Source organism: Heterocephalus glaber, unplaced genomic scaffold (genome assembly GCF_053883595.1).
Source record: "Heterocephalus glaber isolate CG9 unplaced genomic scaffold, H.glaber_assembly_v1.0 deba00001725, whole genome shotgun sequence".
Classification (NCBI taxonomy): Eukaryota; Metazoa; Chordata; class Mammalia; order Rodentia; family Bathyergidae; genus Heterocephalus; species Heterocephalus glaber.
This window is the reverse complement of record NW_028258436.1, coordinates 85,224-111,504: the sequence shown is the minus strand read 5'-3', so window position 1 is coordinate 111,504 and position 26,281 is coordinate 85,224. Positions and strand designations below refer to the sequence as shown.

General features: G+C 36.4%; 1 protein-coding gene across 3 annotated transcripts; it reads right to left on the bottom strand.

Moving 5' to 3' along the window:
- Positions 1–8,948: 8,948 nt before the first annotated feature.
- Positions 8,949–25,941, bottom strand: LOC101697471 (zinc finger protein 670-like). Of its 3 annotated transcripts, XM_087199767.1 has the most exons (5): positions 25,894–25,941; positions 17,313–17,439; positions 16,872–16,932; positions 15,180–15,379; positions 8,949–9,146 (listed from the first exon to the last, which is right to left on the bottom strand). In XM_087199767.1, the coding sequence occupies exons 1-5, from the start codon at positions 25,915–25,917 to the stop codon at positions 9,028–9,030; spliced, it is 531 nt and encodes a 176-aa protein (XP_087055893.1). In that variant the 5' UTR covers positions 25,918–25,941; the 3' UTR covers positions 8,949–9,027. The 3 variants fall into 3 exon arrangements, with proteins under 3 accessions (XP_087055893.1, XP_087055891.1, XP_087055892.1); XM_087199765.1 differs by lacking the exon at positions 8,949–9,146 and having other exon boundaries at positions 10,475–15,379; XM_087199766.1 differs by lacking the exon at positions 8,949–9,146 and having other exon boundaries at positions 10,476–15,379; positions 25,792–25,925.
- Between the last annotated feature and the right edge of the window lie 340 nt (positions 25,942–26,281).

The following is a 26,281-nucleotide window of genomic DNA, read 5'->3' as shown; positions in this document are numbered from 1 at the left end:
CTTAAAGATAGGAAGGGACCATGAGAAATCAATCTAACAGCTGCTAGATGATGCAAAGAAGAATAACATAAGACTCATAGGAGTCCATGAAAAAACAGGAGAAAGTGCAACAGACATAAAAATCTGTTCACACAAATAATAGTAGAAAACTTCCCAGACAGAGGTAGAGAATTGGACCTACAGATAAGTGAGGCATATAGAACTCCAATTAGCCACGATAAAAAAAAAAAACTACACCTAGATATATAATAGTCCAGATTCCAGAAACCCAACAGAACAACAAAATTCTACAGGCAGTTAGAGAAAAGAAACAAATTACCTACAAAGAAAAACCCATCAGAATCATGGCAGATTTCTCAACACAAACCCTCAAATCAAGGAGAGCCTGGAATAAAGTATTTCAAGCCTTAAAAGAAAAAAACTTCCAACATAGACTGTTGGATCCGGCAAAATTATCTTTCAAAATCGATGGGGAAATTAGATACTTCCATGACAAAGAACACCTGAGAAATTTCATGAACACCATACCAGCACTCCAAACAATTTTAAGCAATATCCTAGAAAAAGACAATGAAGGTCACAACTCCATGAGGCCCAGCAGAGAGAAGGCACCAAGCAAGGTAAGACACTAAAGTGAAAGGGGGGAAAACAAGAAAAGAGCCAACAAGAGTAAAACATCATGGCAAGGATGAGTCAATATCTCTCAATTATAACTATCAATGTTAATGGCCTCAATTCACCAATCAAAAGAAATAGACTGGCAGAATGGATTAAGAAGCAAAATTAAACACTGTGCTGTATACAAGAAACCCACCTAACTCAAAAGGAAATCCATAGACTGAAAGTAAAAGGATGGAAAACAGTTTTCCACGCAACAGGAACCCAGAAAAAAGCAGGTGTAGCAATCTTATTTGCAGACAAAGTAGATTTCAAACCAAAACTAATTAAGAGAGACAAAAATGGTCACTACATCCTTGTGAAAGGAACAATCAAAGAGGAAGAGATGACAGTCCTAAATATATATGCACCAAATACAAATGCCTCCAACTATACAAAATGAATATTAATGGACATGAAAAACCAAATAAGCACTAATACAATTGTAGTGGGGGACTTCAACATCCCTCTATCACAAATAGACAGATCAACTAGGAAAAAAATTAACAATGAAATTCTAGAACTAAACATAGCTATTGAACAAATGGACCTAATAGATGTTTACAGAGTGTTCCACCCCACAAAATCAGTATACACATTCTTTTCAGCTGCACATGGGTCATTCTCCAAAATAGATCACATGCTAGCTCATAGGACATATCTAAGTAAATGTAAAAGAATCAAAGTTATCCCCTGTATATTATGAGACCATAGTGCAATACAATTGGAGATCAATATCATAAGAAACTGCAAAACTCCCACAAACACATGGAAATTGAACAACACCCTCCTGAATAACCAATGGGTCAGAGAGGAAATTAAAGAAGAAATTAGACAGTTTCTACAAGTAAATGAAGATGCCAGTACAACATACAGGAATCTGTGGGACACAATGAAAGCAGTTCTATGTGGGAAATTCATAGCAGTGAATGCCTATATAAGGACAACAGAGAGATCTCAGTTAAATAACTTAATGCAGAACCTCAAGCTCCTAGAAAAAGAAGAGCATAACAAACCCAAAGCTCGTACAAGAAAGGAAATGATAAAGATCTGAGCAGAAATCAATGCAATGGAGACTAAGAGAATGATACAAAAAATCAATGAATCAAAGAGTTGGTTTTATGAAAGAATAAATAAAATTGATAAAACTTTAGCCAACCTTATCAAAAAAAGGAAAGAAAAGGCTCAAATCCATGCAATTAAGAATGAAAAAGGGGAAGCCAGAACAACTCCAGCAGAAATCCAGAGAATCATCAATACCTACTTTGAGAACCTGTACTCTAATAAAATGGAAAACACAGAAGAAATGGACAGATACCTAGATACATATGAATTGCCAAAATTAAATGAAGAAGACATAGAAATACTAAACACCCCAATTACAATTAATGAAATTGAAAATGTAATAAAAAAAAAAACTTACCAACAAAAAAAAGCCCAGGTCCTGATGGCTTCACTGCTGAATTCTACAAGATATTTAAAGAAGAACTATCGCCATTACTATTTAAACTCATCAAGGAAACTGAAAGGGAAGCAAGGTTTTCAAATTCATTCCTGGAAGCAAGTGTTACTTTGATTCCAAAACCAGGGAAAGACTCAACCCAAAAAGAGAACTACAGGTCAATCTCCCTAATGAAAATAGATGCAAAAATCCTCAACAAGATATGTGCAAATAGAATACAGAGTGTCATCAAGATCATACACCCTGACCAAGTCAGATTTATCCCTGGGGTGCAAGGATGGTTCAACATCTGTAAATCAATAAATGTAATACATTATATTAACAGAGTCAAGGACAAAAACCACATGATCATCTCAATAGATGCAGAAAAAGCATTTGACAAAATCCAACACCCATTAATGATAAAAACCCTACAGAAAATTGGAATAGGAGGTCTTTATCTTCACCTAATTAAGGCTATCTATGAAAAACCAACAGCCAACATCATACTAAATGGTCAAAAACTGAAAACTTTCCCACTAAAATCAGAGCAAGACAAGGATGCCCAATATCACCACTCCTGTTCAATATTGTTCTGGAAACATTAGCCATAACAATTAGACAAGACAAAGAAATAAAAGGAATAAAGATAGGAAACAAAGAAGTGAAACTGTCAGTATTTGCTGATGATATGATACTTTACATAAAAGACCCAAAAAGCTCAGTCAAAAGTCTTCCAGACCTAATTGACAGATTCAGTAGAGTAGCTGGATACAAGGTTAACACTCAGAAAACAAGAGCCTTTTTATATGCAAATAGCAGACCCATTGAGAGAGAAATTTGGGGAATAATTCCTTTTACAATAGCATCTACAAAAATGAAATATTTAGGAATCAACCTAACAAAGGAAGCAAAAGACCTCTACACTGAAAACTATGGCACTCTGAAGAAGGAGATTGAAGAGGATATAAGAAAATGGAAAGATAGCCCTTGTTCCTGGGTAGGAAGAACCAATATAATGAAAATGGCTATACTTCCAAAACTACTATATAGATTCAATGCAATGCCAATTGAAATTCCAACAATATACTTCACAGAACTAGAGAAAACAATCCAAAAATTCATTTGGAAGCAGAAGAAACCTAGAATAGCAAAAGCAATGCTAAGCAACAGAGACATGGCTGGGGGCATCACAATGCCCAACTTGAAACTATACTACAAAGCTACTGTGATAAAAACAGCATGGTACTGGCAAAGAAACAGACCTGAAGATCAGTGGAATAGATTAGAAGATGCAGAAACAACTCCAGACATACTCAGTCACCTCATCTTTGACAAAGGAGCCAACCACCCTCATTGGAGGAAAGATAGCCTATGTCATAAATGGTGTTGGAAAAACTGGATTTCAACCTGTGAGAAATTAAAACTAGACCCATACCTATCACCGCACACTAAACTAAGATCGAAGTGGATTAAAGATCTAAATATTAAGTCAGAAACACTAAACTTGCTGGAAGATAAGTTAGGTAGAACTCTTGATGACATTGGCATAGGAAAAGACTTTATGAACAAATCTTCAGTAGCATGGGAGCTAGCACAAAGAATCAACAACTGGGATCTCATCATATTAAAAAGCTTCTGCACTGCAAGAGAAACTACCAATAGAGCTAAGAGACAACCTACATTGTGGGAAGAAATATTTAGCAGCTGTAGCTCAGACAAAGATCTACTATCAAGAATATATAAAGAACTGAAAAAAATCAGACCTCCCAAATTCAAAGACCCAATTCAAAAATGGGCATCCAAAATGAACAGACATTTCTCAGATGAAGAAGTAAAAACAGCAAGTAAATATATGAAAAAATGTTCAACATTACTGGTCATTCGAGAGATGCAGATGAAAACAACAGTGAGATTCCACCTCACCCCAGAAAGAACGGCTACTCTGAAGAAATCAATCAATAACAAATGCTGGCGGGGGTGTGGAGAGAACGGAACCCTTCTCCATTGTTGGTGGGAGTGTAGACTTGTGCAAGCACTGTGGAAATCAGTATGGAGATACCTCAAAGAACTAGGGCTAGAGGTCCCATTTGACCCAGCTATCCCCCTGCTGGGTATCTTCCCCAAACAATTAAAAGAATCATACCACAGAGATATATGTGCACCCATGTTTATAGTGGCACAGTTTGTAATAGCTAAAGCTTGGAAACAGCCCAAGTGTCCATCAACTGAAAATTGAATAAGGAAGATATGGTGTTTTTTTAATAAAATAGAGTACTACTCAGCCATAAAGAACAAGAAACTAGAGACATTTATAGCTAAATGAATGCATATTGAGGCCAAACTCTTGAGTGAAATAAATAGGACAAATATGATAAATACCAAATAGTGTCTCTGGTGTGAGAAATTGAAAGTGTAAATAAGGATGAAAATGATTAAAATGAATAATTGATAATTTGAAATAGGAAGAAAAGGTCCAAAGGGGTAGGGAAATTGGGAGGGGAAGGGGAAAGGAAAGAAGGGAAAGGAAAAATTATGAGAAAAGGAAAAAATGGAGGCAAAGTACTTGTAAATAGGGAAGGATGGAGGGGGGGAGGGAGGACAGGGAATGGGGAAGAAAACATGAACCAGGATACATTATGTATAGGTACAAGTATCCAATGATAAATGTAAACATATTGTATACCTAACATGTACCAATAAAAGAATTTAAGTAAAAAAAAAAGAAGTGATGAGGGTGGACACCCTTGCCTTGTTTCTAAACTTGCAAGGAAAATTGCAGTTTTTAATATTCCATCATCAAAGATGTCCCTTATCAGATTGAAGAACTTCTTTGCTAGATTGCTGGCAATGTTAAATATGAATTCATGTTAAATTTTATCAAATGCTTTTTCTGTGTCTCATGAAATGATTGATGGTTTTTCTCTTTTATTCTTTATACGTGATGAATTCATACTGATTAAGTTTTGAATAATAACCAACCTTGCATTCTTGGGATAAACCCTCATTGGTCATGATATATATATTTTTATATAATGTTAGGTTTAATCTGATAATATTTTATTAAAGATTTTTATATTTATGTTTATAAGGGATATTAACCTATAGTGTTCCTTCATCATAATGTCTTTGTCATGTTTTAGTATTAGGGTTTCAATGACATAAACCAAATTAGAAAATGTATCTTGTTCTCCTGTTCCCCTAATTTTTAAAGAAGATTTTATATAAATTTGGTGTTATTTGTTCTTTGGATGTTTGATAAAACTTGCCAGTGAAATTACTTGCAGTCTAGAATTTAGGTTTTCCTTTTTCATCTTCTGTAAATATTAGTCATTATATATACATATACATATATATAATGCATATATATTCCATATCATCAATTTGCAGAAATAATTAACAAACTGTTTTATAACATTTTAAAATTCCCTCATCATTTTAAGGTTGGTAAAATGTGTAGTGATATCTCCTCTTCATTCTTAATAATGGTAATTTGTGCTTTCCATTTTTCTTGAGTGCCACTGGCCAAGCCTGAAGATGGCCTTTCGCGTAATCCCTACTCCCTTTCTCCTCCTAGATAAGATAGACAGAGGCAGTCTAAGATTGTAGATCCTGGATGGCACAGCCCCAGGAGACAGTTACATTATGTATCCTTGTTTCTTTTCTGCGCATGCCCCTATCACGAGACAATCACTTCAGCCTAGGCCACGTGGGCCACATAGCACTAGTAACCCCACCTTCCTACACTATGAATAAAGAGTGCACTGGATGCCAGGCAGCCATTAGGCTGATTTTTTTATTAGATTGCACAAGTGCTGCACAGCATAGGGTCCGAAGTGTGGGAGAGTGGTGGGAGATGAAGAAAGATGATGAAGAGACCAAGATTATGAAGTTTGGGACCAGATGCTGACATAGTTGCTGAGATCCTGTATGGTTTTACTGAATTTCTTGTTTTGTGTTCTATCAATTGCTGAGAAGATATTCAAATATCCTATTACAACTGTAATGTTTTCTGCTTCCTCTTTTATTCCATAAACTATTGTTTCACTTAACTTGAAGCTCTATTGTTAGGCATGTATGCATTGGTTATTATTATGTTTGCCTTGTTAACTGACTATATTTAAAGTTAATGTCTTCTGGTGAGTACGTATTTGGGTCTTGCATTTAAAAATACCATTTCTGGTGATTTCTGCTCTTTAATTGGAGTATTTTCTTCATTAACATTTAATATAATTATTGATGTAACTATATTATGATTGTATTTTTGTCGTATACTATTTTCTAATTCCTCTACTCATCCTTTCTTGCCTTCATTTGGATTGCTTGAATATATTTTATGATTTTGTTTTAACTTACTAGATTTTTAGCTACATCACTTTGTATTTCATTTTTAAATTGTTGATCTGCTGATTACAATAAACATCCTTAGGTGTTTCACAGTGTGCTTAGAAAAAAGAAAGAAAGAAAGAAAGAAAGAAAGAAAGAAAGAAAGAAAGAAAGACCAACAGCCAATATCATACTAAATGGTCAAAAACTGAAATCCTTCAGACTAAAGTCAGGAACAAGACAAGGATGTCCACTACCACCACTCTTGTTCAATATAGTTTTGGAAACATTAGCCACAGCAATTAGACAAGAGAAAGAAATAAAATGAATACATAGGAAATGAAGAAGTTAAATAGTTATTATTGGCAGATGACATAATACTCTATATGAACCCCAAAACTCCAGCAAAATTCTTCTAGACTTACTAACCTATTTCAGTAGAGTAGCTGGATACAAGTTCAACACATAAAAAATCAATAGCTTTCCTGTCTATGAACAACAGATTCAGAGAGAGGGGAATTGGAGAAACAACTCCTTTCACAAGCTCATCCAAAAAAAATGTAATACCTAGGAATCAACCTCATGAAAGAAATCAAAGACCACTACTCTGAAAACTATAACACTGTTTAAAAAAAAAAAAGATTGAAAGCATATAAGAAAATGTAAAGACATCCTTTGCTCCAGGGGAGAAAAAACAAGTATAATGAAAATGGCCATACCTCCAAAACTGCTGTACCAATTCAATACAATACCAATTGAAATTCCAAAAGAATACTCCACAGACTTTCAGAAAACTATCCAAAATTCATTTGGAACAAGAAGAGACCTAGAATAGCAAAAGCCATTCTAGCCAAAAAAGACAAGATAGGGTGTAACACAATCTACAACTTGAAACTATACTACAAAACTACTGTCATAAAAAGAGCATGGTACTAGCAAAGAAACAGACCTGAGGATCAGTGGGAGAGATTAAAAGATTCAGAAACAACTTGAGACATGCTCAGTCACATCATTTTGACAAAGGAGCCAAACACCCTCACTGAAGGAAAGGTACTGTATTTAATAAATGGTGCTGGAAAAATTGGGTTCCAATTTATCCAAGATTAAAACTAGACCTATAGCTCTCACCATGCACTAAACTAAAATTGAATGGATTAAAGAGCTAAATATTAAAACAGAAACACTAAGTCAGCTGGAAGAAAGGTTAGGTAGAACTCTTGAAGACATTGTCATAGGAAAAGATTTCATAAACAAAAACTCACTCGTACATGAACTAGCACAAAGAATCAATAAGTGGGAATTCTTCTTATTATAAATCTTCTGCAGAGCAAGAGAAACCAACAAGTTTACTATTGCTAATGTATAAAGAACTTAAAAATATCAGACCTCCCAAACTTAAAGACCCAATCCAAAAATGGGCATCAGAAATGAATAGACATTTCTCAAACAAAGAAAGAGAAATAGAATATAAACACAAGAAAAAATGCTCAAAACTACTGGTCATTCAAGAGATGCAAAGGAAAAGAATGCTGAGATTTCAGCTCACCCAAGAAAGAATGGCTGCTCTCAAGAAATCAACCTACAACAAATGCTGGTGAGGCAGTAGAAAAAAATGAACTCTGCTCCACTGTTGGTGGGGATGTAGGCTGGTGCAACTACTGTGGAAATTGGTATTGAGATACCTCAAAAAACTAGGATTAGAGATCCCATTGGACTCAGCCAATCCATTGCTGGGTATCTTCCCAAAAGAATTAAAAGAATCATACCACTGCAATATAGGTGCACTCATGTTCATAGCAGCACAGTGTATAATAACTAAAACTTGGAAAAAGCCCAATTACCCATCAACTGGAGACTGGATAAAGAAAACGTGAAAGTTTTTTTTTTTTTAATAAAATGGAGTACTACTCATCCATAAAGAATGAGAAACTAGAGACATTTATAGCTAAACGGATGGACAATGAAGCCATACTCTTAACTGAAATAAATGAGATAGATGCGTGTAAATACTGATTAGTTTCTCCGGTATAAGCAACTGAAAGTGTAAATAAGGATCAAAATATATAATGGATAATGTAAAATAGGGAGAAAAATTTCAAAGTGTAAGGTGAATTGGGAGGGGTAGGGCAAAGGAAAGAAAGGAAAGGAAAAAATGTAAGAAAAGGAAAAAATGGAAACAAAGTATTTTTAAATAGGGAGGGGTCCATGTGTTGGAGGGCAGGAAAAAGGAAAAAATATAAGAAGCAAAATGTATCATGTAAAGGTACAAATTCCCAATAATTTATGTTACCATACTGTATATCTACAAGTATAGAATAAAAATACTGAGTATGTTTACTCAAAATAAAAATATATTAAAAAATACTCAATTTACTGATCATTATAGCAAGCCCTTGCTGTATTAATGTGCTTATCGTCTTTATGTTAACCTGTAATCTAGAAAAATAATCTGGCACAGAACCTGTTTCATAACAAAATATATATCACCTATAATTTATTAACATATCAAATAGAATACACTGAAGAGGTATTTCAGGGTGTTTTTGGTTGTCTGTGTTGAGACAGAGATTCACTGAGTAATTTGGCTGGTCTTGAACTCATGGCTATCCTCCTGCTTCAGTCTCCTGGGTGCTGGAATTACACATGCACATCACTATATTAAGCAGATTATTTGGTGTTACACTTTCCATTTGGTGGCAGACAGAGCAGTGCTTACCCTGCACTGAAAAAGATACAAGAAACAAGTGTGTGCATTTCTGCTATAAAAATGAATATGCATATATCACTGAATTATAACATCTTTATCTCTTTGTGAAATTTACTCACAAGACCACAAGATGAACATCTATATTGAGCAAGGTTATTATTTTTCAGTTTTTTGAGTAGTCTCTACACTGACTTCCACAGTGGTTGAACTAGTTTACATTCCCATCAACAATGCTGAATGCTTTGCTTGCAGCCTCCTGACTTCTTTTTGAGTTCACCATGATGTTTGTTCTTTTTGTAACAAGACATTTTAATTAGCATTTCTCTACTGGCCACAAATACTGAAAATTTTCTGAGAAATGTGTACTCATTTTCTTTGCCAGGTTTTTCAATTCAGTCTTTTATTTGGGGCACATAATTTTTAGAGTTCTTTATATATTCCAGATATTAGTCCTCTGAAGAGTACCTGGTGAAATTCTTTTCCCAGTAAAAGTACTGACCAAACTAATTTTCTTGTCTCTATACATGGAATGCCTGACTTACTCATGTTTAAATATTTATGTTTAAATCTATGATGAAGGTTTATGCCTGCTCTACAAATATGTACCATGAAAATAATATTGCCTGAGGAATAAAATCATGATTTGCCATCACTATTTTTTCTATCCTATCACAGGTTTATGTTTTAACTTAAACTTCTTTCTTTCCCGAAACTTAACATGTAGATATAAAGAGAGCTCTTACATAGTTTGATATGACAACAAGCCAAGATGGCCCCCACTGACTTCAAAACCATGATCATCTTGTCTCAGCTTTTCCTGATGCTGGGACTGGAGGAATGCACCATCATATCTGGCTTAGACTTTTATATGTTAAGTGACAAAAAGACAAACACTGATGTGCAATGATTTACATTAAAATAAATTTGGTACTGTGAAATGAACCTAGAAGTACTAAAGCAGTGAACAGATCTCCAGAACATTCATCTCTATTGAGACAGGGTCTCACTGAGTTGCCCAGGCTGGCCTCCATTTTGTTTTCCTCCCAAGTCTTCCTCCTGACTTGGTGGGATTACAGGCCTGCATCACCAGGAATTCAAAAGATGGAAAAGTGCATATGCTCAGGGTAAAATGTCCTGTATTCTGAAAATCCCATGACTGGCTGGAATAGTGATAGCCACTGGATATCTTCCTGGTGATGGTGAAAAGCAGAAGTGAGCCACAGAGAACTCACCCAGATGTTCCATGGGGTAAAAAGCTGACATTGTGTTCTGCAGTGAATTACATTCCATGAATTACATCACATATTTCAGATCTAAAGAAGACATCATTTCACATACTACTAAACTGGTGGGTAATTCATATGTCTAAGCATGATTAAGGCTAGAGCAAACTATATAATGTTCACAGCACTATGGGTATTCATTGCTCAATTATATTTTCATGTTTCCACAAGTCTATCACAATGGAACCCTATCAGAAATTGAGCCCCATTTGTATTCAGAAAACACTGTATAAAATATTTCAAAAAATATATCATTATTAAAAAGGCAAAATCCAAAAAAGGCTACCAACTGGGCCTCATAGCCAGTTTGCATAACCCTGTGTATTTTAACATGTTTGCACACATCTCAAATATCACACAGTGTTCCTTATACATAATGAAAAGACATTGTATACATTTATCTCTAAAATTGGTAAAAAAACACACTCTGAATCAGAAAGTAGTAAATTTCCGCTTTTTATTGAACTGTTTCTTTTTCTTCATGGCCTTATTTCATCTTCTTCATTAAAGCAATATTGATGAGGAAAGAGAATGTCAATCCCAGCACCAAGGATTAGAATAAAAGCATTTGCCTCATCACAGTCAATAATTATCTTTCCTAGGGCAGGGGATTCAGCTCAGTGGTTTCGCTGCCTGCTGCACAAGCGCAAGGACCCGAGTTTGATCCCCAGTACCAAAACATAAAAAATTATCCTTCCTAAACCAATTTCACTATGAACCAAAATTCCTTTGATAATATTACTCATAAATCTTTCCATCATTTATACTTTTTGGAGATTTGTTACTACAATTCATGGTACATTTGCAGACAAGTTATGTTCTTCCTGACCTGTGGCAATCAGACACTCACAGCAGTATGGCTTATTTTTAGATAAAGGTGTTGGAAACATTACCAAAAAAATTAAAAGTCATCATAATATTAGCATGAATAGTAAAATGTTCATGGAAAGAAAACAAAATTTAATTTAAGCCATAATACTAACTCCAACTAGTATGCTCAGGGTAGAATGTCATTAATTCTGAAAAGCCCATGACTGGCTGGAATAGTGATATACACTGGATGTTTTCCTGGTGATGGTAAATAGCAGCCAACTACCCTAGCAACTAGAAAAATTTATGTACTTAATGTAATATACAATTATATTGGGATACATGCAGGTGTTTTGTCAAAATATGAAAAACACAATATTGCTAATATACACGTTGTGTGAAAACAATTGACTTTTCTCAAAAACACATTCACAAGCCTCTCTCTCCACCAAATATAAAATAACATCAAACAAAAAATTATCTTGTTACACAGAATATGGAGTATATATACCAACCAAATTCAAATCAAAGTTAGTGGGACATCCCAACATTAAAAAGCAATTACCAAACTTTACTTTTTAATGGTTTATTCCTCCAAATTGTAAAAACAAAATAAAATAAATACTGCACAAATACTCACCCTACTTGGAAGTGAAAACTACACTTCAATTCACCTTTTTAATTGGGAGACACCATATGTTAAGTTCAGAGACATTGGCATACATAAAAATATATAATTATGTCAACTCATTCTTTTTCATACTAAAGACCAGAGATACATCAGATATTTACAAGTAATTTACTGTAAAACACAGAATAAATATGTTTTAGGTTATTTCCAACTGAGAGTATATTTTCTAGAAAATCAAGGAAGAAATACTGATACCAAATTTTCATATTATTTCTACATGTCTCCATTACATGAGTAATTTTCAGAGAATTTTCAATATATATACACATATGTAGGGATTCTCCCCCATTTGACTTTTTTCATGTATTTAATAATACCTGTATAAGCCAAATGCTTTCCTACTTTGCTTACATAGGCTTTTTCTCCAGTGGCACCTTGTTCATGTGCTTAGCACTGGATCAGATACATTTTTACACATTTCTTACATAGTTACTTCCTCATGAGAATTTTTTGTCTACAAAATGAAGAGATGGCCTCAAATCTTTTCCCACTCCACCTACATACAGTTTGCCAAAGTGTGCCTTCTTGCATCTATTTAATGGCACTTTATTGTACTGAGTGCTTTCCCACATTACTTACATACATAGGGTTTCTCCTCCATGTGAATTTCTTCATGTGTTTGACCAGAACTGCATTAGCTGAAGATTTTCTACATTACTGATACACATAGAGTTTCTCATCTTCATGACTTCATTCATGTATTTGAAAATATTTTTGTGTAGGGTATGTTTTCCCACATCCTTTACATACATAGGGTACCTATGGGGTGAATGCTTTCATGTCTTTGACAGTGACTGAATGTGCTGAATGCTTTCCCACAATGCTTACACACATAGGGCTTCTCCCCAGTGTGAATTCTTTCATGAATTACACAACCTCCCTTTCTGTTGAAAGATTTCCCACAATGCTTACACACATAGGGTTTCTCTCCAGTGTGAATTTTTTCATGTTTTACACAACCTTCCTTTCTGTTGAAAGATTTCCCACAATGCTTACATACATAGGGTTTCTCCCCAGTGTGAATTCTTTCATGTATTACACAAACTTCCTTTCGGGCAAAAGATTTCCCACAATGGTTACATACATAGGGTTTCTCCCCAGTGTGAATTCTTTCATGTATTAGACATTCTTTCTTTCCACTGAAAGATTTCCCACAATGATTACATACATAGGGTTTCTCCCCAGTGTGAATTCTTTCATGTATGTGACAATTTCTCTTTCGGTTGAAAGATTTCCCACAATGCTTACATACATAGGGTTTCTCTCCAGTGTGAATTCTTTCATGTATTATACAAGCTCCCTTTCGGGTGAAAGATTTCCCACAATGCTCACATACATAGGGTTTCTCCCCAGTGTGAATTCTTTCATGTATTATACAAACTCCCTTTTGGGTGAAAGATTTCCCACAATGGTTACATACATACGGTTTCTCCCCAGTATGAATTCTTTCATGTCTATGACAAGCACCCTTTCGGGTGAAAGACTTCTCACAATGCTTACATACATAGGGTTTCTCCCCAGTGTGAATTCTTTCATGTATTAAACATTCTTTCTTTCCATTGAAAGATTTCCCACAATGATTACATACATAGGGTTTCTCCCCAGTGTGAACTCTTTCATGTATGTGACAGGAAATGTGGTTGCTGAATGCCTTCCCACAATGCTTACATACATAGGGTTTCTCTCCAGTGTGAATTCTTTCATGTATTATACAAGCTCCCTTTCGGGTGAAAGATTTCCCACAATGCTCACATACATAGGGTTTCTCCCCAGTGTGAATTCTTTCATGTATTACACAAACTCCCTTTTCAGTGAAAGATTTCCCACAGTGGTTACATACATAGGGTTTCTCCCCAGTATGAATTCTTTCATGTATATCACAAGCACTCTTTCGGGTGAAAGACTTCCCACAATGCTTACATACATAGGGTTTCTTCCCAGTGTGAATTCTTTCATGTATTAGACATTCTTTCTTTCCATTGAAAGATGTCCCACAATGACTACATACATAGGGTTTCTCCCGAGTGTGAATTCTTTCATGTACGTGACAATTTCTCTTTCGGCTGAAAGATTTCCCACAATGCTCACATACATAGGGTTTCTCCCCAGTGTGAATTCTTTCATGTATTACACATACTCCCTTTTGGGTGAAAGATTTCCCGCAATGGTTACATACATACGGTTTCTCCCCAGTATGAATTCTTTCATGAATATCACAAGCATTCTTTCGGGTGAAAGACTTCCCACAATGCTTACATACATAGGGTTTCTCCCCAGTGTGAATTCTTTCATGTATTAGACATTCTTTCTTTCCACTGAAAGATTTCCCACAATGACTACATACATAGGGTTTCTCCCGAGTGTGAATTCTTTCATGTATGTGACGAGCACTATTTCTGGTGAAAGATTTCCCACAATGCTTGCATACATAGGGTTTCTCCGCAGTATGAATTATTTCATGACTTTGATAGCCACTCTGTGTGTGGAATGCTTTCCCACATTGCTTACATATATAGGGTTTCTCTCCAGTGTGAATTCTTTCATGTATGTGACAAGCACTACTTCTGGTGAAAGATTTCCCACAATGCTTGCATACATAGGGTTTCTCCCCAGTGTGAATTCTTTCATGAATTTGACAGGAAGTGTGTTTGCTGAATGCCTTCCCACAGTGCTTACATACATAGGGTTTCTCCCCAGTGTGAATTCTTTCATGTATTTGACAACCACTCTTTCGTGTGAAAGATTTCCCACAATGCTTACATACATAGGGTTTCTCCCCAGTGTGAGATCCTCTATGTCTTTCAAGTGATTGCTTATAACCAAATCCTTTCCCACATTGCTTACATACATAGGGTTTCTCCCCAGTGTGAGTTATTTCATGACGATGACACTGTCTTTCTGTGCCAAATGCTTTCCCACATTGTTTGCATGCATAAGTTTTGTCTCTAGCATGATTTTCTTCATGTATTTCATAAGAAGCCTGGGTCATGAATGCTTTTCCACATTGCTTACATACATAAAGTTTCTGCCCGGTGCAAATTATGCTAGGTTTGTGAAAGGAATGACTATGAGATAATGCTTTCACACATTCCTTAGTTACGTAGGGCTTCTCTCCAGCATGTATTCTTTCATTTGGTTGAATATAATATGAAGACATAAAAGGTTTCTCACACTGTTTGTACCCACATGGACTCCCTACACCATGCTTTCTTTCCTGGATTGGAACACAACTGGGTTTGCTGGAGGCTTTCACATTTTTCTTACCTAGAAATGTTTTCTCCCCATGATGAGTTTGTTCACTAAGATCAGAGTAGGCTTTCCCACATTGCTCAGACTGACATTGTTTCTCTCCAGTCTTTCTCATTTCATGTTTCTGAAAGGACTGGAAATCACTCCAGGTTTTTCCATGTTCACTACATTTACACAGCATCTTTTCCAATCTCAAACACTTGTCTGCATCATTTCTGTAAAGGTAAAAGGACAAAAATATTAAAAACAATGAAAAAGATGTCCATATTAATAGTCAATCAGGACAAGTTCTCATTTGATGCCTGCTAAGAAATTCTGATGATAAGTTGACCTAATGGCCTGGACCATGCCTCCAAAACCCCCATTCTCATGGGAATGTTTTTCACATGGGAAGATTACTTGGCAAATGTTTGCAAAACACACTATCAAGTTTCATTTTAGGGGATGGGTACATGTTTGTGTCATATTGATCATTTTTATATCTTTTCACTCATCACTCTCCCCTTCTCTCCTTACCCTGACCATCTTTCCCATCTCACAAAAGTCAGCCTTTCTGTTTTCTATCATCTTTCCTTTATTTTATTCCCTAAACATATTTTTTAGTTTCTCATTTAAAATGTTTCACTTAACATTATGAGATGGAGTCCCATCTAATTTTATTTTTGGCAAATGATAGAAATTGTTCTTTTTGGCTGATTATATAGCATAGTTTTTTCAGGGGTGAGAATTAAACGCAGGTCTTAGCGGGGAATTATATTTCCAGCTTCATTGTTGTTTTATTTTGAAAGAGATTCTTATTGGTTATTAATTTGCTTGGGCTGAACTTCAATTTGTCCTCCTACAGACTCAGCTTCCCAGACTGCAGGCATTACAGGAATGCACGACCATGCTGAGCCAATTCCACATTTTACTCATCCAGGTGTCTGGTGATGGCTATCTAGGCTCTTTCCAGAGCTTGGCTGTTCTGAATTGATTCCAGGACTTCGATATTATGAATACCCATGGGTGACCTCCTTTGAACAATGGAATGCATGTATCACTAAAACTTGATGATTTTAACTTATTTCAGAATATACTCAGTGAGGTACAGTTGGATCAAATGAAAACTTATATTATCACATTTTGAGACATCTGCATATTGATTATCATAATGGTTCCATTTTACATTCCCATCAGCAATATAGGAGGCTGATTTCTAAGAGTTTTAAAACATGGAGACCTCTATATTTTGGAGAATGTTTTGAAAACATCTGTTACAACAACCATAGCACTCATTTGCATTTTGAATACTGCTTGCATGTTAGCAATTTTCTAGATAACAGATGTATCATATACACATGTATACATGGAAATTTTAAAGATAAGTTCCTGGGAAAGTTCACAATTTATTCATTTCATATTTGCCTATACACAATACTGAAATGCAATCTCATGTTTCTATGATGTTGATTATGAATTTTTTTATACAAATAGAGTAGGTACTGTCACTTGGTGCACAATATCAGTACTACTTTAGTGTTCTGTATTGGAATATTTCCATATTTGATTGTAACTTTATACAAAATGAACCTATATGCATCTCTGGAAATTTGGGGGAGGTTAAATAAATTGGAACACAGCCTCTTTTTTTGGTTTCCTGGGCTATAATATTTCCGCTCTCACATTGATTCTTGAAGAATATTCCTTTTTCTTTTGAATGAAAATTACCTTAGATTTCTTGAAAAAGTTTTGTACTGTTCTTCCATTTGCTGGTTACCTTGGGTTCTTCCTGAATTGTAGACATAGAAATATAACAAGTCACTATATCATTATATAAAAATTAATAGTTTCCAGTTAGATTTATGGTATAGAATAACCAGGCCTGAGACATTCTTCAAATGTTATGACATTCTACTTAACCTACATCATTGAGCTGGGTGGGGTGGCACATCTAGAATCCCACCACTCTGACGGCTGAGGAAGCATGAGTTGAAGGCCAGTCTTGTCTACTTAGTGAGTTTGAGCCCAACCTGAACCTCACATAGTGAAACATTGTCTCAAAACATGAATAAACAAACAAACAAACAAATAAATAAATAATTTTAAAAAGGGAAAGAAAAAAAATCACTGAGCAAGCTCGTCAAAGTAAGAAAATGATGTTATCCTTACCTATAGCAGTCATATGCACACAGATTTCCCACATCACATCTCTGTAGAGCTTCTTTTGCGGTGGATTCAGCAAAGCCCATTCTGCCTTGGTAAAGTTCACAGCTACATCCTCAAAGGTCACGGTCTCCTAAAGAATGACATGTTTCATGAAGGTTCAGACACACACCCTGAGATATCTGAACTCCTCTGATACACAGGTCAACTGAAGATAATTCTTTCAAATATTAATTCCATGTCTTGGTCATCAAAGCCATGTACATATAAATATTTGCACACAGTAATTCTGACACTAAATTGCAACACATTGCTCAAGTTTTAGTGGAATAGTAGCACTAGTTCTCCTTCAGGATCACCCACATTGTATTTGTGCGCTGTCTCTAAACCAGAGCTCATAGAGGGAGCCCACAAATCACAAACCAAAAAACACGGGCACATAAATATCTAATGAATCATTCTGATATACCATAGATAATATCTCTTTTCAAATCTAGTTATTCGCAGCATTCAGTCCATCTTTCCTTGCACTCATGAAGAATTTTGAAACTTGAATCTGGTTTCATAGAAAGAAACTTAATTGAATATTAAACAAGGTTTACAAATAATGAAAATGCTAAAGGAAACACAGTTGTATTGGAGCAAGTCTATGTATGAACAATGAAATAGGGGAAAGGTGGCACATTATCTTGTAGCTCAGCAACACCAAATGGTCTGCTTGCACTCAGATATAAGAAATACAAGGATGGTATATGGGAAGGTAATGAGGGGATAAATGTTAATGAAATATATTCAAGGCAATGAAAATGAAAATATCACAAAGTAATTTGTCATTAAATACAAAGGGAAAACTTCAGCCAGGTGTGGTGGAATGTGTCTATAATCCCTGCCCTTGGGAAGCTGATACAGGAGAATTGCCATGAGTTCCATGTCCGGCCTGGGCTATGTAGGAAGTTCAAGGGCAGTCAAGATTACAAAATGAGACCTTGCCTCAAATTCCTCTCAAAATGGAGCACTAAAAAGAATTATTGTGACACTCACTACTCACATGTTTGATTTGTTAAAATATGATGGCTGTCCAGTACAATAAAAGACTAACATTCAACACCTCGTGAGCAAGGAGATAGCTTGCATAATAAACATGAAAGTTATTCAAATTCCACCTTTCATGTCAGTGTGGGATTAGTAGAGAGAATGAGAAATGGACCACAAGAAAGGAAGACAGTCTTCAATGGATCCACAGGTAAATACAATACTGATTCATGATGGAGCTGGTGTTAGACATCCCTGGAATAAATCAAATGTGTTTCATTTATGTTCAAGGAGAAATAGGTATGTACTTGTAAATCTGGATTATATACTCTTCTATGTACATAGGTTACATAATTGAAATGGGAAAGATAAACTTGAATGCCTTAAGAATTTATAGTGAAAAACACACTCAAAGAAGAAAAAGTGTTTCCTCACAAAAAAAATTCAGGTAGACATCAGAAGTAGAAGGAGAAAGTGAAATCTATGAAAATCATAAGAGATAAAAAAGAAAATATTTGGTGGGTACACAACATAAACATTTTGTATAGAGAATAAAGATTAACCTAAAAAGTAACTACAACTCATCTGACTCAAGAAAAACACTGAATATAGAACAAGATTCAACTATTGAAAATATCAATGAAGAAAACTGAAGTGTGGAAAGAGACAATCATTAGACTTATGCAAAAAGGAGAATCAGCTGCTACACTTTATACTCATCTCCTTTACTCTGAAGTTACCAAAATCCACAGGGCAGTGGTTTCTTTCCAATATCTAGAAAATTTATTCTATTATTCCTTGGAATAAATGAGATTCTTTTCAAATAAAATTGGAAAATCAGGAACTTCATGACCAATGTAATGGATGAAAAATACTTTTCCTTCATTCACATATCAGCTCTTTTGAACAATAGTGAGACAAAAAATAAACAAATAAATACAAAAAGAAATCTCACAACATGTTTCCCTGTGCAATATCCATAATATTAGTGAAAATTGAAAATTTAAAGGAAGGAAGCTAAAAGAACACTATCCAAGGAAAATCACACATGGCAGACTTTGGAAAATTTGCCAAAAGAGGAGAGTGGCCATCAATAAGGCAAGAACATTTTGTGGCAGGTAGGGTATTTATCACCTGATTCAATACTGTTTTTAATCAAAGTCCTACCTCATTCAGCATGTCTTCTCTTGAATAATGTTGACAAACTATCACTGACCTATAGCAATAATGTGAGAAATGATACTTTTCATTTACACTTCTACAGGAATTGCATGTACATGTGAGTACTAACTGCAAGAAAAAAGTGTGAGTTTAACAGGAAGTCCTTTCTGGAGTAGTCCTTTACAGCAGGATTTCTTCTTCTCTTATTTAGCATGGTAACGTATCATCTACTTTTTGGTATGATACATTATAAAAGTTCATTTATTGATTTATTCATTACTTTCACTGCTCTGAATATAAGATAGAGGTATACTCATGCTTGGCAAGTGATCTAACACCGATTTTAACCATAGGCAATTGTAAGGTTTTTTTCAATTTTTAAGTGATTTCTAAACACCCTATAATGACTTCAGAACGTGGGGAAATGATTGTTAATTTTGGAATTTACCATCTTCCCAAAGAAGCCCAGAGTGGAGGATGCAACTTATGTGTTTGAGATCTCCTATTTCAGCTTATAACAGACTTAGGATAATTAGATGTCTTAACCACTTTCCTGTCACTTGGACACAATATCCAACAACTTGAATTTAAAGGAGTTGGTTTTATCTTGACTCAGTTTTAGTTCATGTTCTCCTGGTTCAAAGGTAGAAACTGGATGGGAAAGTGCCCAGAAGGTGGAAAATGTATTCCAACCATGGCAACCGGAGAGGAGGGAAAGGTGGATGTAGCTGCAGACATGGTCCTAGTAATCCATCTGCAGAAAACTCCACATCCTAACAGCACATTCAGACACTGAAAATATCAATGCACAAGTCTACTGATGTACAGGGTCCACAAAATCCAACTTTCATTCTTAAGAAAAATTTAGTGGACCTTTTATAGTAATATATGGTGTGCTGCAGAAAGAAAACATGGCATGCAACAGAGCCCAGTCTCACCCACACAGAAACCTCATGTAAGTCCCGAGTCTCCCCTCAATCCTCCTGCTTTCTGCACAGCATGGTGAGTAGTGGAGATGCAGGCAGTGACCTGAGAACATTGGGGTTCTGGCCACATTAAAATTACCATCCTTATATAGGACAGGATGCTTAGGTCTCAGCTCCACATACAGCATTAGAAAGGACCAAATGTGTATGCACCAGTGAAAATTGACATATAGAAACCAACATTTCTCAACTCACGTGGAGAGGCCCACATCCTGCCAAAAGGGCATCTGTCCACCTCCACTCACAACTTATGCCTCTAACACAAATTTGACTTCTGTCTTTGGTCATTTGGTCCTGCAATCACCTTCTTGGGTACTGAAGTCTCCCAGGTCCTTCCCATGCAACCAGACCACAGAACCCACAGAACAAATCAGGCTGACCTAGCTTGGGAGTCTCTCAGCAACACACTGGGAGATTCTGCCTTACATGCCTGACAAAGGAGGATTCTATTCTCTGGCCAGCAAGTCTCATTTGACAGCTCATACTACCCAAACTCTTCTTCACTGATACAAAGCTGCTCCATGTTCTGCTGACTGAGCCAAAAGGAAAATAAAGAAAATACACACTCTCCTTGAATGGAGGCCAAATGATAGTATACAAAACCCTTGCCCACCTAGGTCTCCTCCTGGATCACTGAGTTCACCCAGCCTGGTGGACCTAAAATACTATTTGCTTCTAGCTTTTCAGAGCTGCTAACAAGTACTTACTGTACTCTGGCGGCTCTTTTTATTTCTTGTCCTAGATGATGGCATCACAGCTCTATGACTGTACTTCCAGATTCAATGACACATTGAGAAAACCACCAAACCCAAAGAAGAATCTGTTCCCAGGCAAAGGTTGAACACAATGCAGTAGGAGTACTAAGGTAGTCAGAGGGCAGAAAATTGAAGCAGACATTCAGCTTCAAGGCACAGACTTTCTCACACATTAGCTCTTCATCTAATCATCTTTAGTAAAGAAAACAAAAGCATGCCAACAGGGAATATAATTATTTACTGAATGAACAAACTGGCAAAATATGTTAGTAGTATTACATAAAGGCATCAAGATGGAATTAAAATTTTCAAGTGCCACAGACTGGCAAGTTATTTTAACCTAAATCAGAAAGAAACCCAGAATTCTGAACACCAATCACAGCACGTAGGTTAGATTGATAGCTGTAAAGTAGCCCCACCCTCAATCACATCCCTGTCATGAGGCAGAGAAAGGTAAAAACTTCATGCAGTAAAATTTCCAAAATGTGCTCTTTCCTCCTCACAGGATGACAGTACCTCTTCTTTGCCATATTAATGTCACCAAAGTAATATTCTTTCCTATGTCACTTGATGGTTAGACTTCAACTGTCACATTGGTTGGTTGGAGAGATACCTAGGTTGTTAGTAAAGATGGGTCTGTAAGTGTCTGACTGAGTCAAGGAAGCACGACCTATGAGATTACATCAGGTGAATGGCCTGTTGCTCTCAGCCTCTTTTTCTGCTGAAGACTCTCCATTGGAAAGCTGAAGACTTTATGATAGGAGCCTGAAGAAACCTGAGACCAGCATCCAAAGGAAAAGGCAAATACCAGAGCTCATCCACAGAAAAATAAGAGATAGTTTTTCCTTTTCAGTCCATCTAGGGTACAAGCCTATTGGTTATTGTCAATCACATACAGGGGCATCATCCCTCCTGCTCTACAAGCCAGTTTTCCACAGAGAAACACAAGTAGCTAGGAGCTTCTTAGTCATCAAGGATTCACACCACAATTAATCATCACAAAACACTAAGTCTTTTTTTTTTGTTAAACATGCCCTTCACAAATATTCTTTATGTATAGAAATTATTTTCTGATTCCATCAAATCTTTGTAGGTGATGAAGCAAACATTTTCCAGTAAGGGCCCTATGGCAATCAGATGCACATCCTCAGAGAGAGGAAACCCACAAAATAATCTGTATGTGAGACACCCACTTTCCAATACTCTACAGTTTGTCATCGTCAAGAGTACTTCATGCTGACTCAGGATTTAAAGCAGAAAATATTTTTTATCATGATAAATCAAAGATGTTAAAACTTAGTTTTACATGACAAAATTTATCCAAAACTATCAAATGTGAATTGTCCATTTTTTTCCTGTCCATTGCCTCCCTTACCACGCCAGTTAATTATAGGCCCCAGAAGCTCCTTTCCTAGTGATTCACACATTCTATTCATCTTTTTAAAACTATTTCTGTTCACCCACACAAGTAATGCAAGTAGTCAGTTCTATAATAAATTCTAAGATCCTTAGAAGTTTCTTTCCTTTTCAAAAAGTTTAACTGCTCTATGTTTGAATTCTTCTGAGGCTGGATCACACCACTCAATTGAAATTATGAAATTTAAGCTGTTTTATAGGACTTACAATGACATTTTTAGAGGTATAATACAGACAAACTGTCTGCAGGAAGGGTTAACCCTAACCCTAACCCTAATGCTAACTACTCAGCCCTGTGTCGGCTAGTTGAAGATTTCCATTCTATCCCCTTGTCCTGCTGATAGAAGCCAAATAGTATAATCAGAGTAGGGCACTTCATAATAATAATACAAAAAAACAGAGAAAAAACCCCCGAGTATCATTTCCTTTTCCAAACAGTATTGTATTGCTCTCCAGTTCAGTAGCTCAGGAGAAAGAGGTTAATACAGTGTTCCAAAGATGAAACGATCTGTTGAGTGTTACATACTATATAGGTCTACATGAAGAGTTGAAGAAATGAGTCTATGGATACGACATGAGTTTGAAAAGGAAAACATCTTGATCAACCTAAAGGCAATTGAAAACAATATGTAGTAAAAATACAAAAAAAAAAAAACTTAATTAAGAAACATCATCACTAAGCCCTGGATCCTTTTAACCTCCTCAACACACACACTTGATCTGTATTTAGGAAATCTAATGAAACACAAAGCCAAATTTATAATAAAACACTAAATATAGCATGTACTCCTTATTGAATACAGTTCACTGTAAATCACTGGCTGTTCAGCTGGAGTGTCTGTTACTGAGAAAGCAGTGACTCATTACTGGGATTCATAATGAGGAAGAATTATATTGTATTGTGCCATGGAACACTGGTGTGAAAAATGAGTGAAATTTAAAATTAAATATAAGATCTATATGAAAGAAAATTTCCTTTTCATTTCTAAAGACTTAACCTGAGATCTCATACACTTTAGGCAAGTTAGTTTGAGGTGGATGTATACCCACAATACTTATTTCACATTGAAAAAGGATGTTGTTCAGTTATTCAGGCTCGATTTAGAGGTTTTCCTGTCTGTCTTCATAGTGGCTGGGATTAGAGGTGTGCAACACCATGTCTCAGTGATTTTATTTTTCCTAAGCACTGAAATCTTGGTAAATTATTGAGATTTAGAACCCCAATCTTTAACTAGCAAGGTGGCACTTGTCTGTCCTTTCAACCATCAAGGAGGTAGAATCAGAACTTCTCCAGAGCCTGGAAAACTTAGTAACACCTAGCCTCAACAACTAAAAAAAAAAAAGCTCGGGGAAAACTTCCCAACTTCAGTCCCTATAAAATGAAAGAATCAATTCCTAATTTCCACTTTTCCCTCAAAAAACGACTAGGTGAGCTGATCAGTGGTGAGAGAAGAAATATCTATCTGTTACAAAGTTCCCTTCCTTTCTTTAGGCCTGTGACCTTTCACTCATGGTCACAATAAGCATGCTCTGGCTTCTGGAGAAGTTTCCTGTTGTAGTTGTTTTTTCACCTCCCTCCAAAATCCCCTGCTCTCTCATTTCCTTTTTACTCCCCTTTGCTCTTTCATTTTCAAAACACCCTTTTATTCTATTCATTCTTATGCTCAAAAACCTTAACTATGGGAATTGACCCCTACTTCAGTATTTTTTATACAAAGTCCATCTCAATCAGTGTTTTTAATTTTTAAAACAATGTGTAGAATCAGTCCAGAGACTACAGCAATTTTTTCAAAGATGACACACTTTTCCCTTCACAATCATACCAATATCTCATGCATGTCCCTGTAGATCCCCAGTTCAATGCATTTCTCACCGTGGGCTCAGTGAGCAGCCTCTTTAGGAAGTTGTCCTTAGCAGGAACACTTTTCCCTCCCTTGCTAATACATTATCATCCCCTCCAACTTTCTCAGCATTCTACACTCTATGGAAGGCCTAACTTAAACAGTCTTTTTGTAAAAATATTATACTTAGCTTACAAATAAGGCACATAGCTAGTGAAAGGGCATGAGATACCGTTGAGTAATTAGCCATTTGATAAATATTAGAATGAGAGGTCTGATGTGCTTGAGAGCACCTGTAATCACATAACTTGGGAGGATGAGGCAGAAGGATCCCAGCCTGGGCTACATAGTGAGCTCAAGGCCTGTCTGAGCTATACAGTGAGACCTTGTCTCAGAAAACATACACGCATACATACATAAATGGAATTAAAATAAGAATAGACTATTACCTAGGATTTTAGACCAAGAGTGAAATTTCTGCATTACAAGGAATGCAGCCCCCTCCCTATTAAAAGGAATTGCAGCCACTCCTACCAAGCTCCTGAATTTCAAGGATCTTAAAATAAAAAATAACCAGTTTGTTGCTAAACTCCCAGGTTCCTTTGAACTCTGTATGCTGAAGAAATGGGTTAGAGGCTGAGTTCAAAGTGGTTGTTTACTTCAACAGACCCATCTGTGATACTTGGCCACTAAACAATTCATGTAGGTGATCACTAAATAGTTTGGCTATTACTGTGCTCCATTTATTTATGATTAGCTCTCCATTGGGCAGCCATATGGCTAACCACTGGGAACACTTCCTGGAAATCAGGGAGCTATTCTCATTTCCAATAAAATATCTCCTAATATCTTTCTATTGGTTCAAGACATCATTCTTCTATGTGGGACCAGACCATGAACTCGGTTTATGCAGTAATATCTTTGTGAGCAGAGGTCTCACATAAACAATTAAAGCAATAGTTTTTTTCATTGCTGAGTATGGAACCCAAGGTTTCCCCAAAGCCCCTGCTCTCCTCAGACTGTTGGAGAAACAGCTCTGCCTGAGGTTGCCATAGAAAGCATTCTGGGCTGACATTGTCAGTTACAGGATACTGGGGATATGAAACTGTCACTGCCTGAATAAAAGGAAAAACGGGGAGATGATGATGATTCATCTAGTGAATCAAACACTAGGAAGACATCGGTATCTCGGGCTAAGCAGGGAGAATGCAGATTCTCATAGCTGGTTCTGGGTACTTTCTTTCAAAATGCACCCAATTCCATCCCACTCCCAGCTTCTGTCCCACAACATCACCATTGTGTGGCTTGTTGGTCCCCCGGGATCCTTTGAATCAAGCTCGCAGGCAGAAGAAATTACAGAAAAAGTCTAGTTAGCTGAGGACTCTGGGCAACTCACTCGTGGTGTACACCTTGGCGCCATGATACAAGGAGGACCCGCTTCCTTCAGTCAGCCCACCTGATTGGGTAGTTCAGGCAGCCAGCATTTTCATTGCTGATTGGCTCCTGCTCCATTGCCAGACCCCTGAGCTGAGAGTGACAAGAGAAACACTCCTCTACCAGCAGGAGTAGAACTCAAATAGTAATCAAATGGTAACCCAGGGTATTCTAAACCAGTCTCTCTCCCATGTTAGATATCAAACTCATCTCACGTGAGGAATACTTGCATTGAAGGGTTTTACGCCTCACTTTTCAGAGCGGCCCTAGTTTCTAAGTGGAATCAGTGTACTCTTCCTGAATGTGGGTCACAAGTGTCCTCAGAAGGTCCCAGGGTCAATGTCCCATGA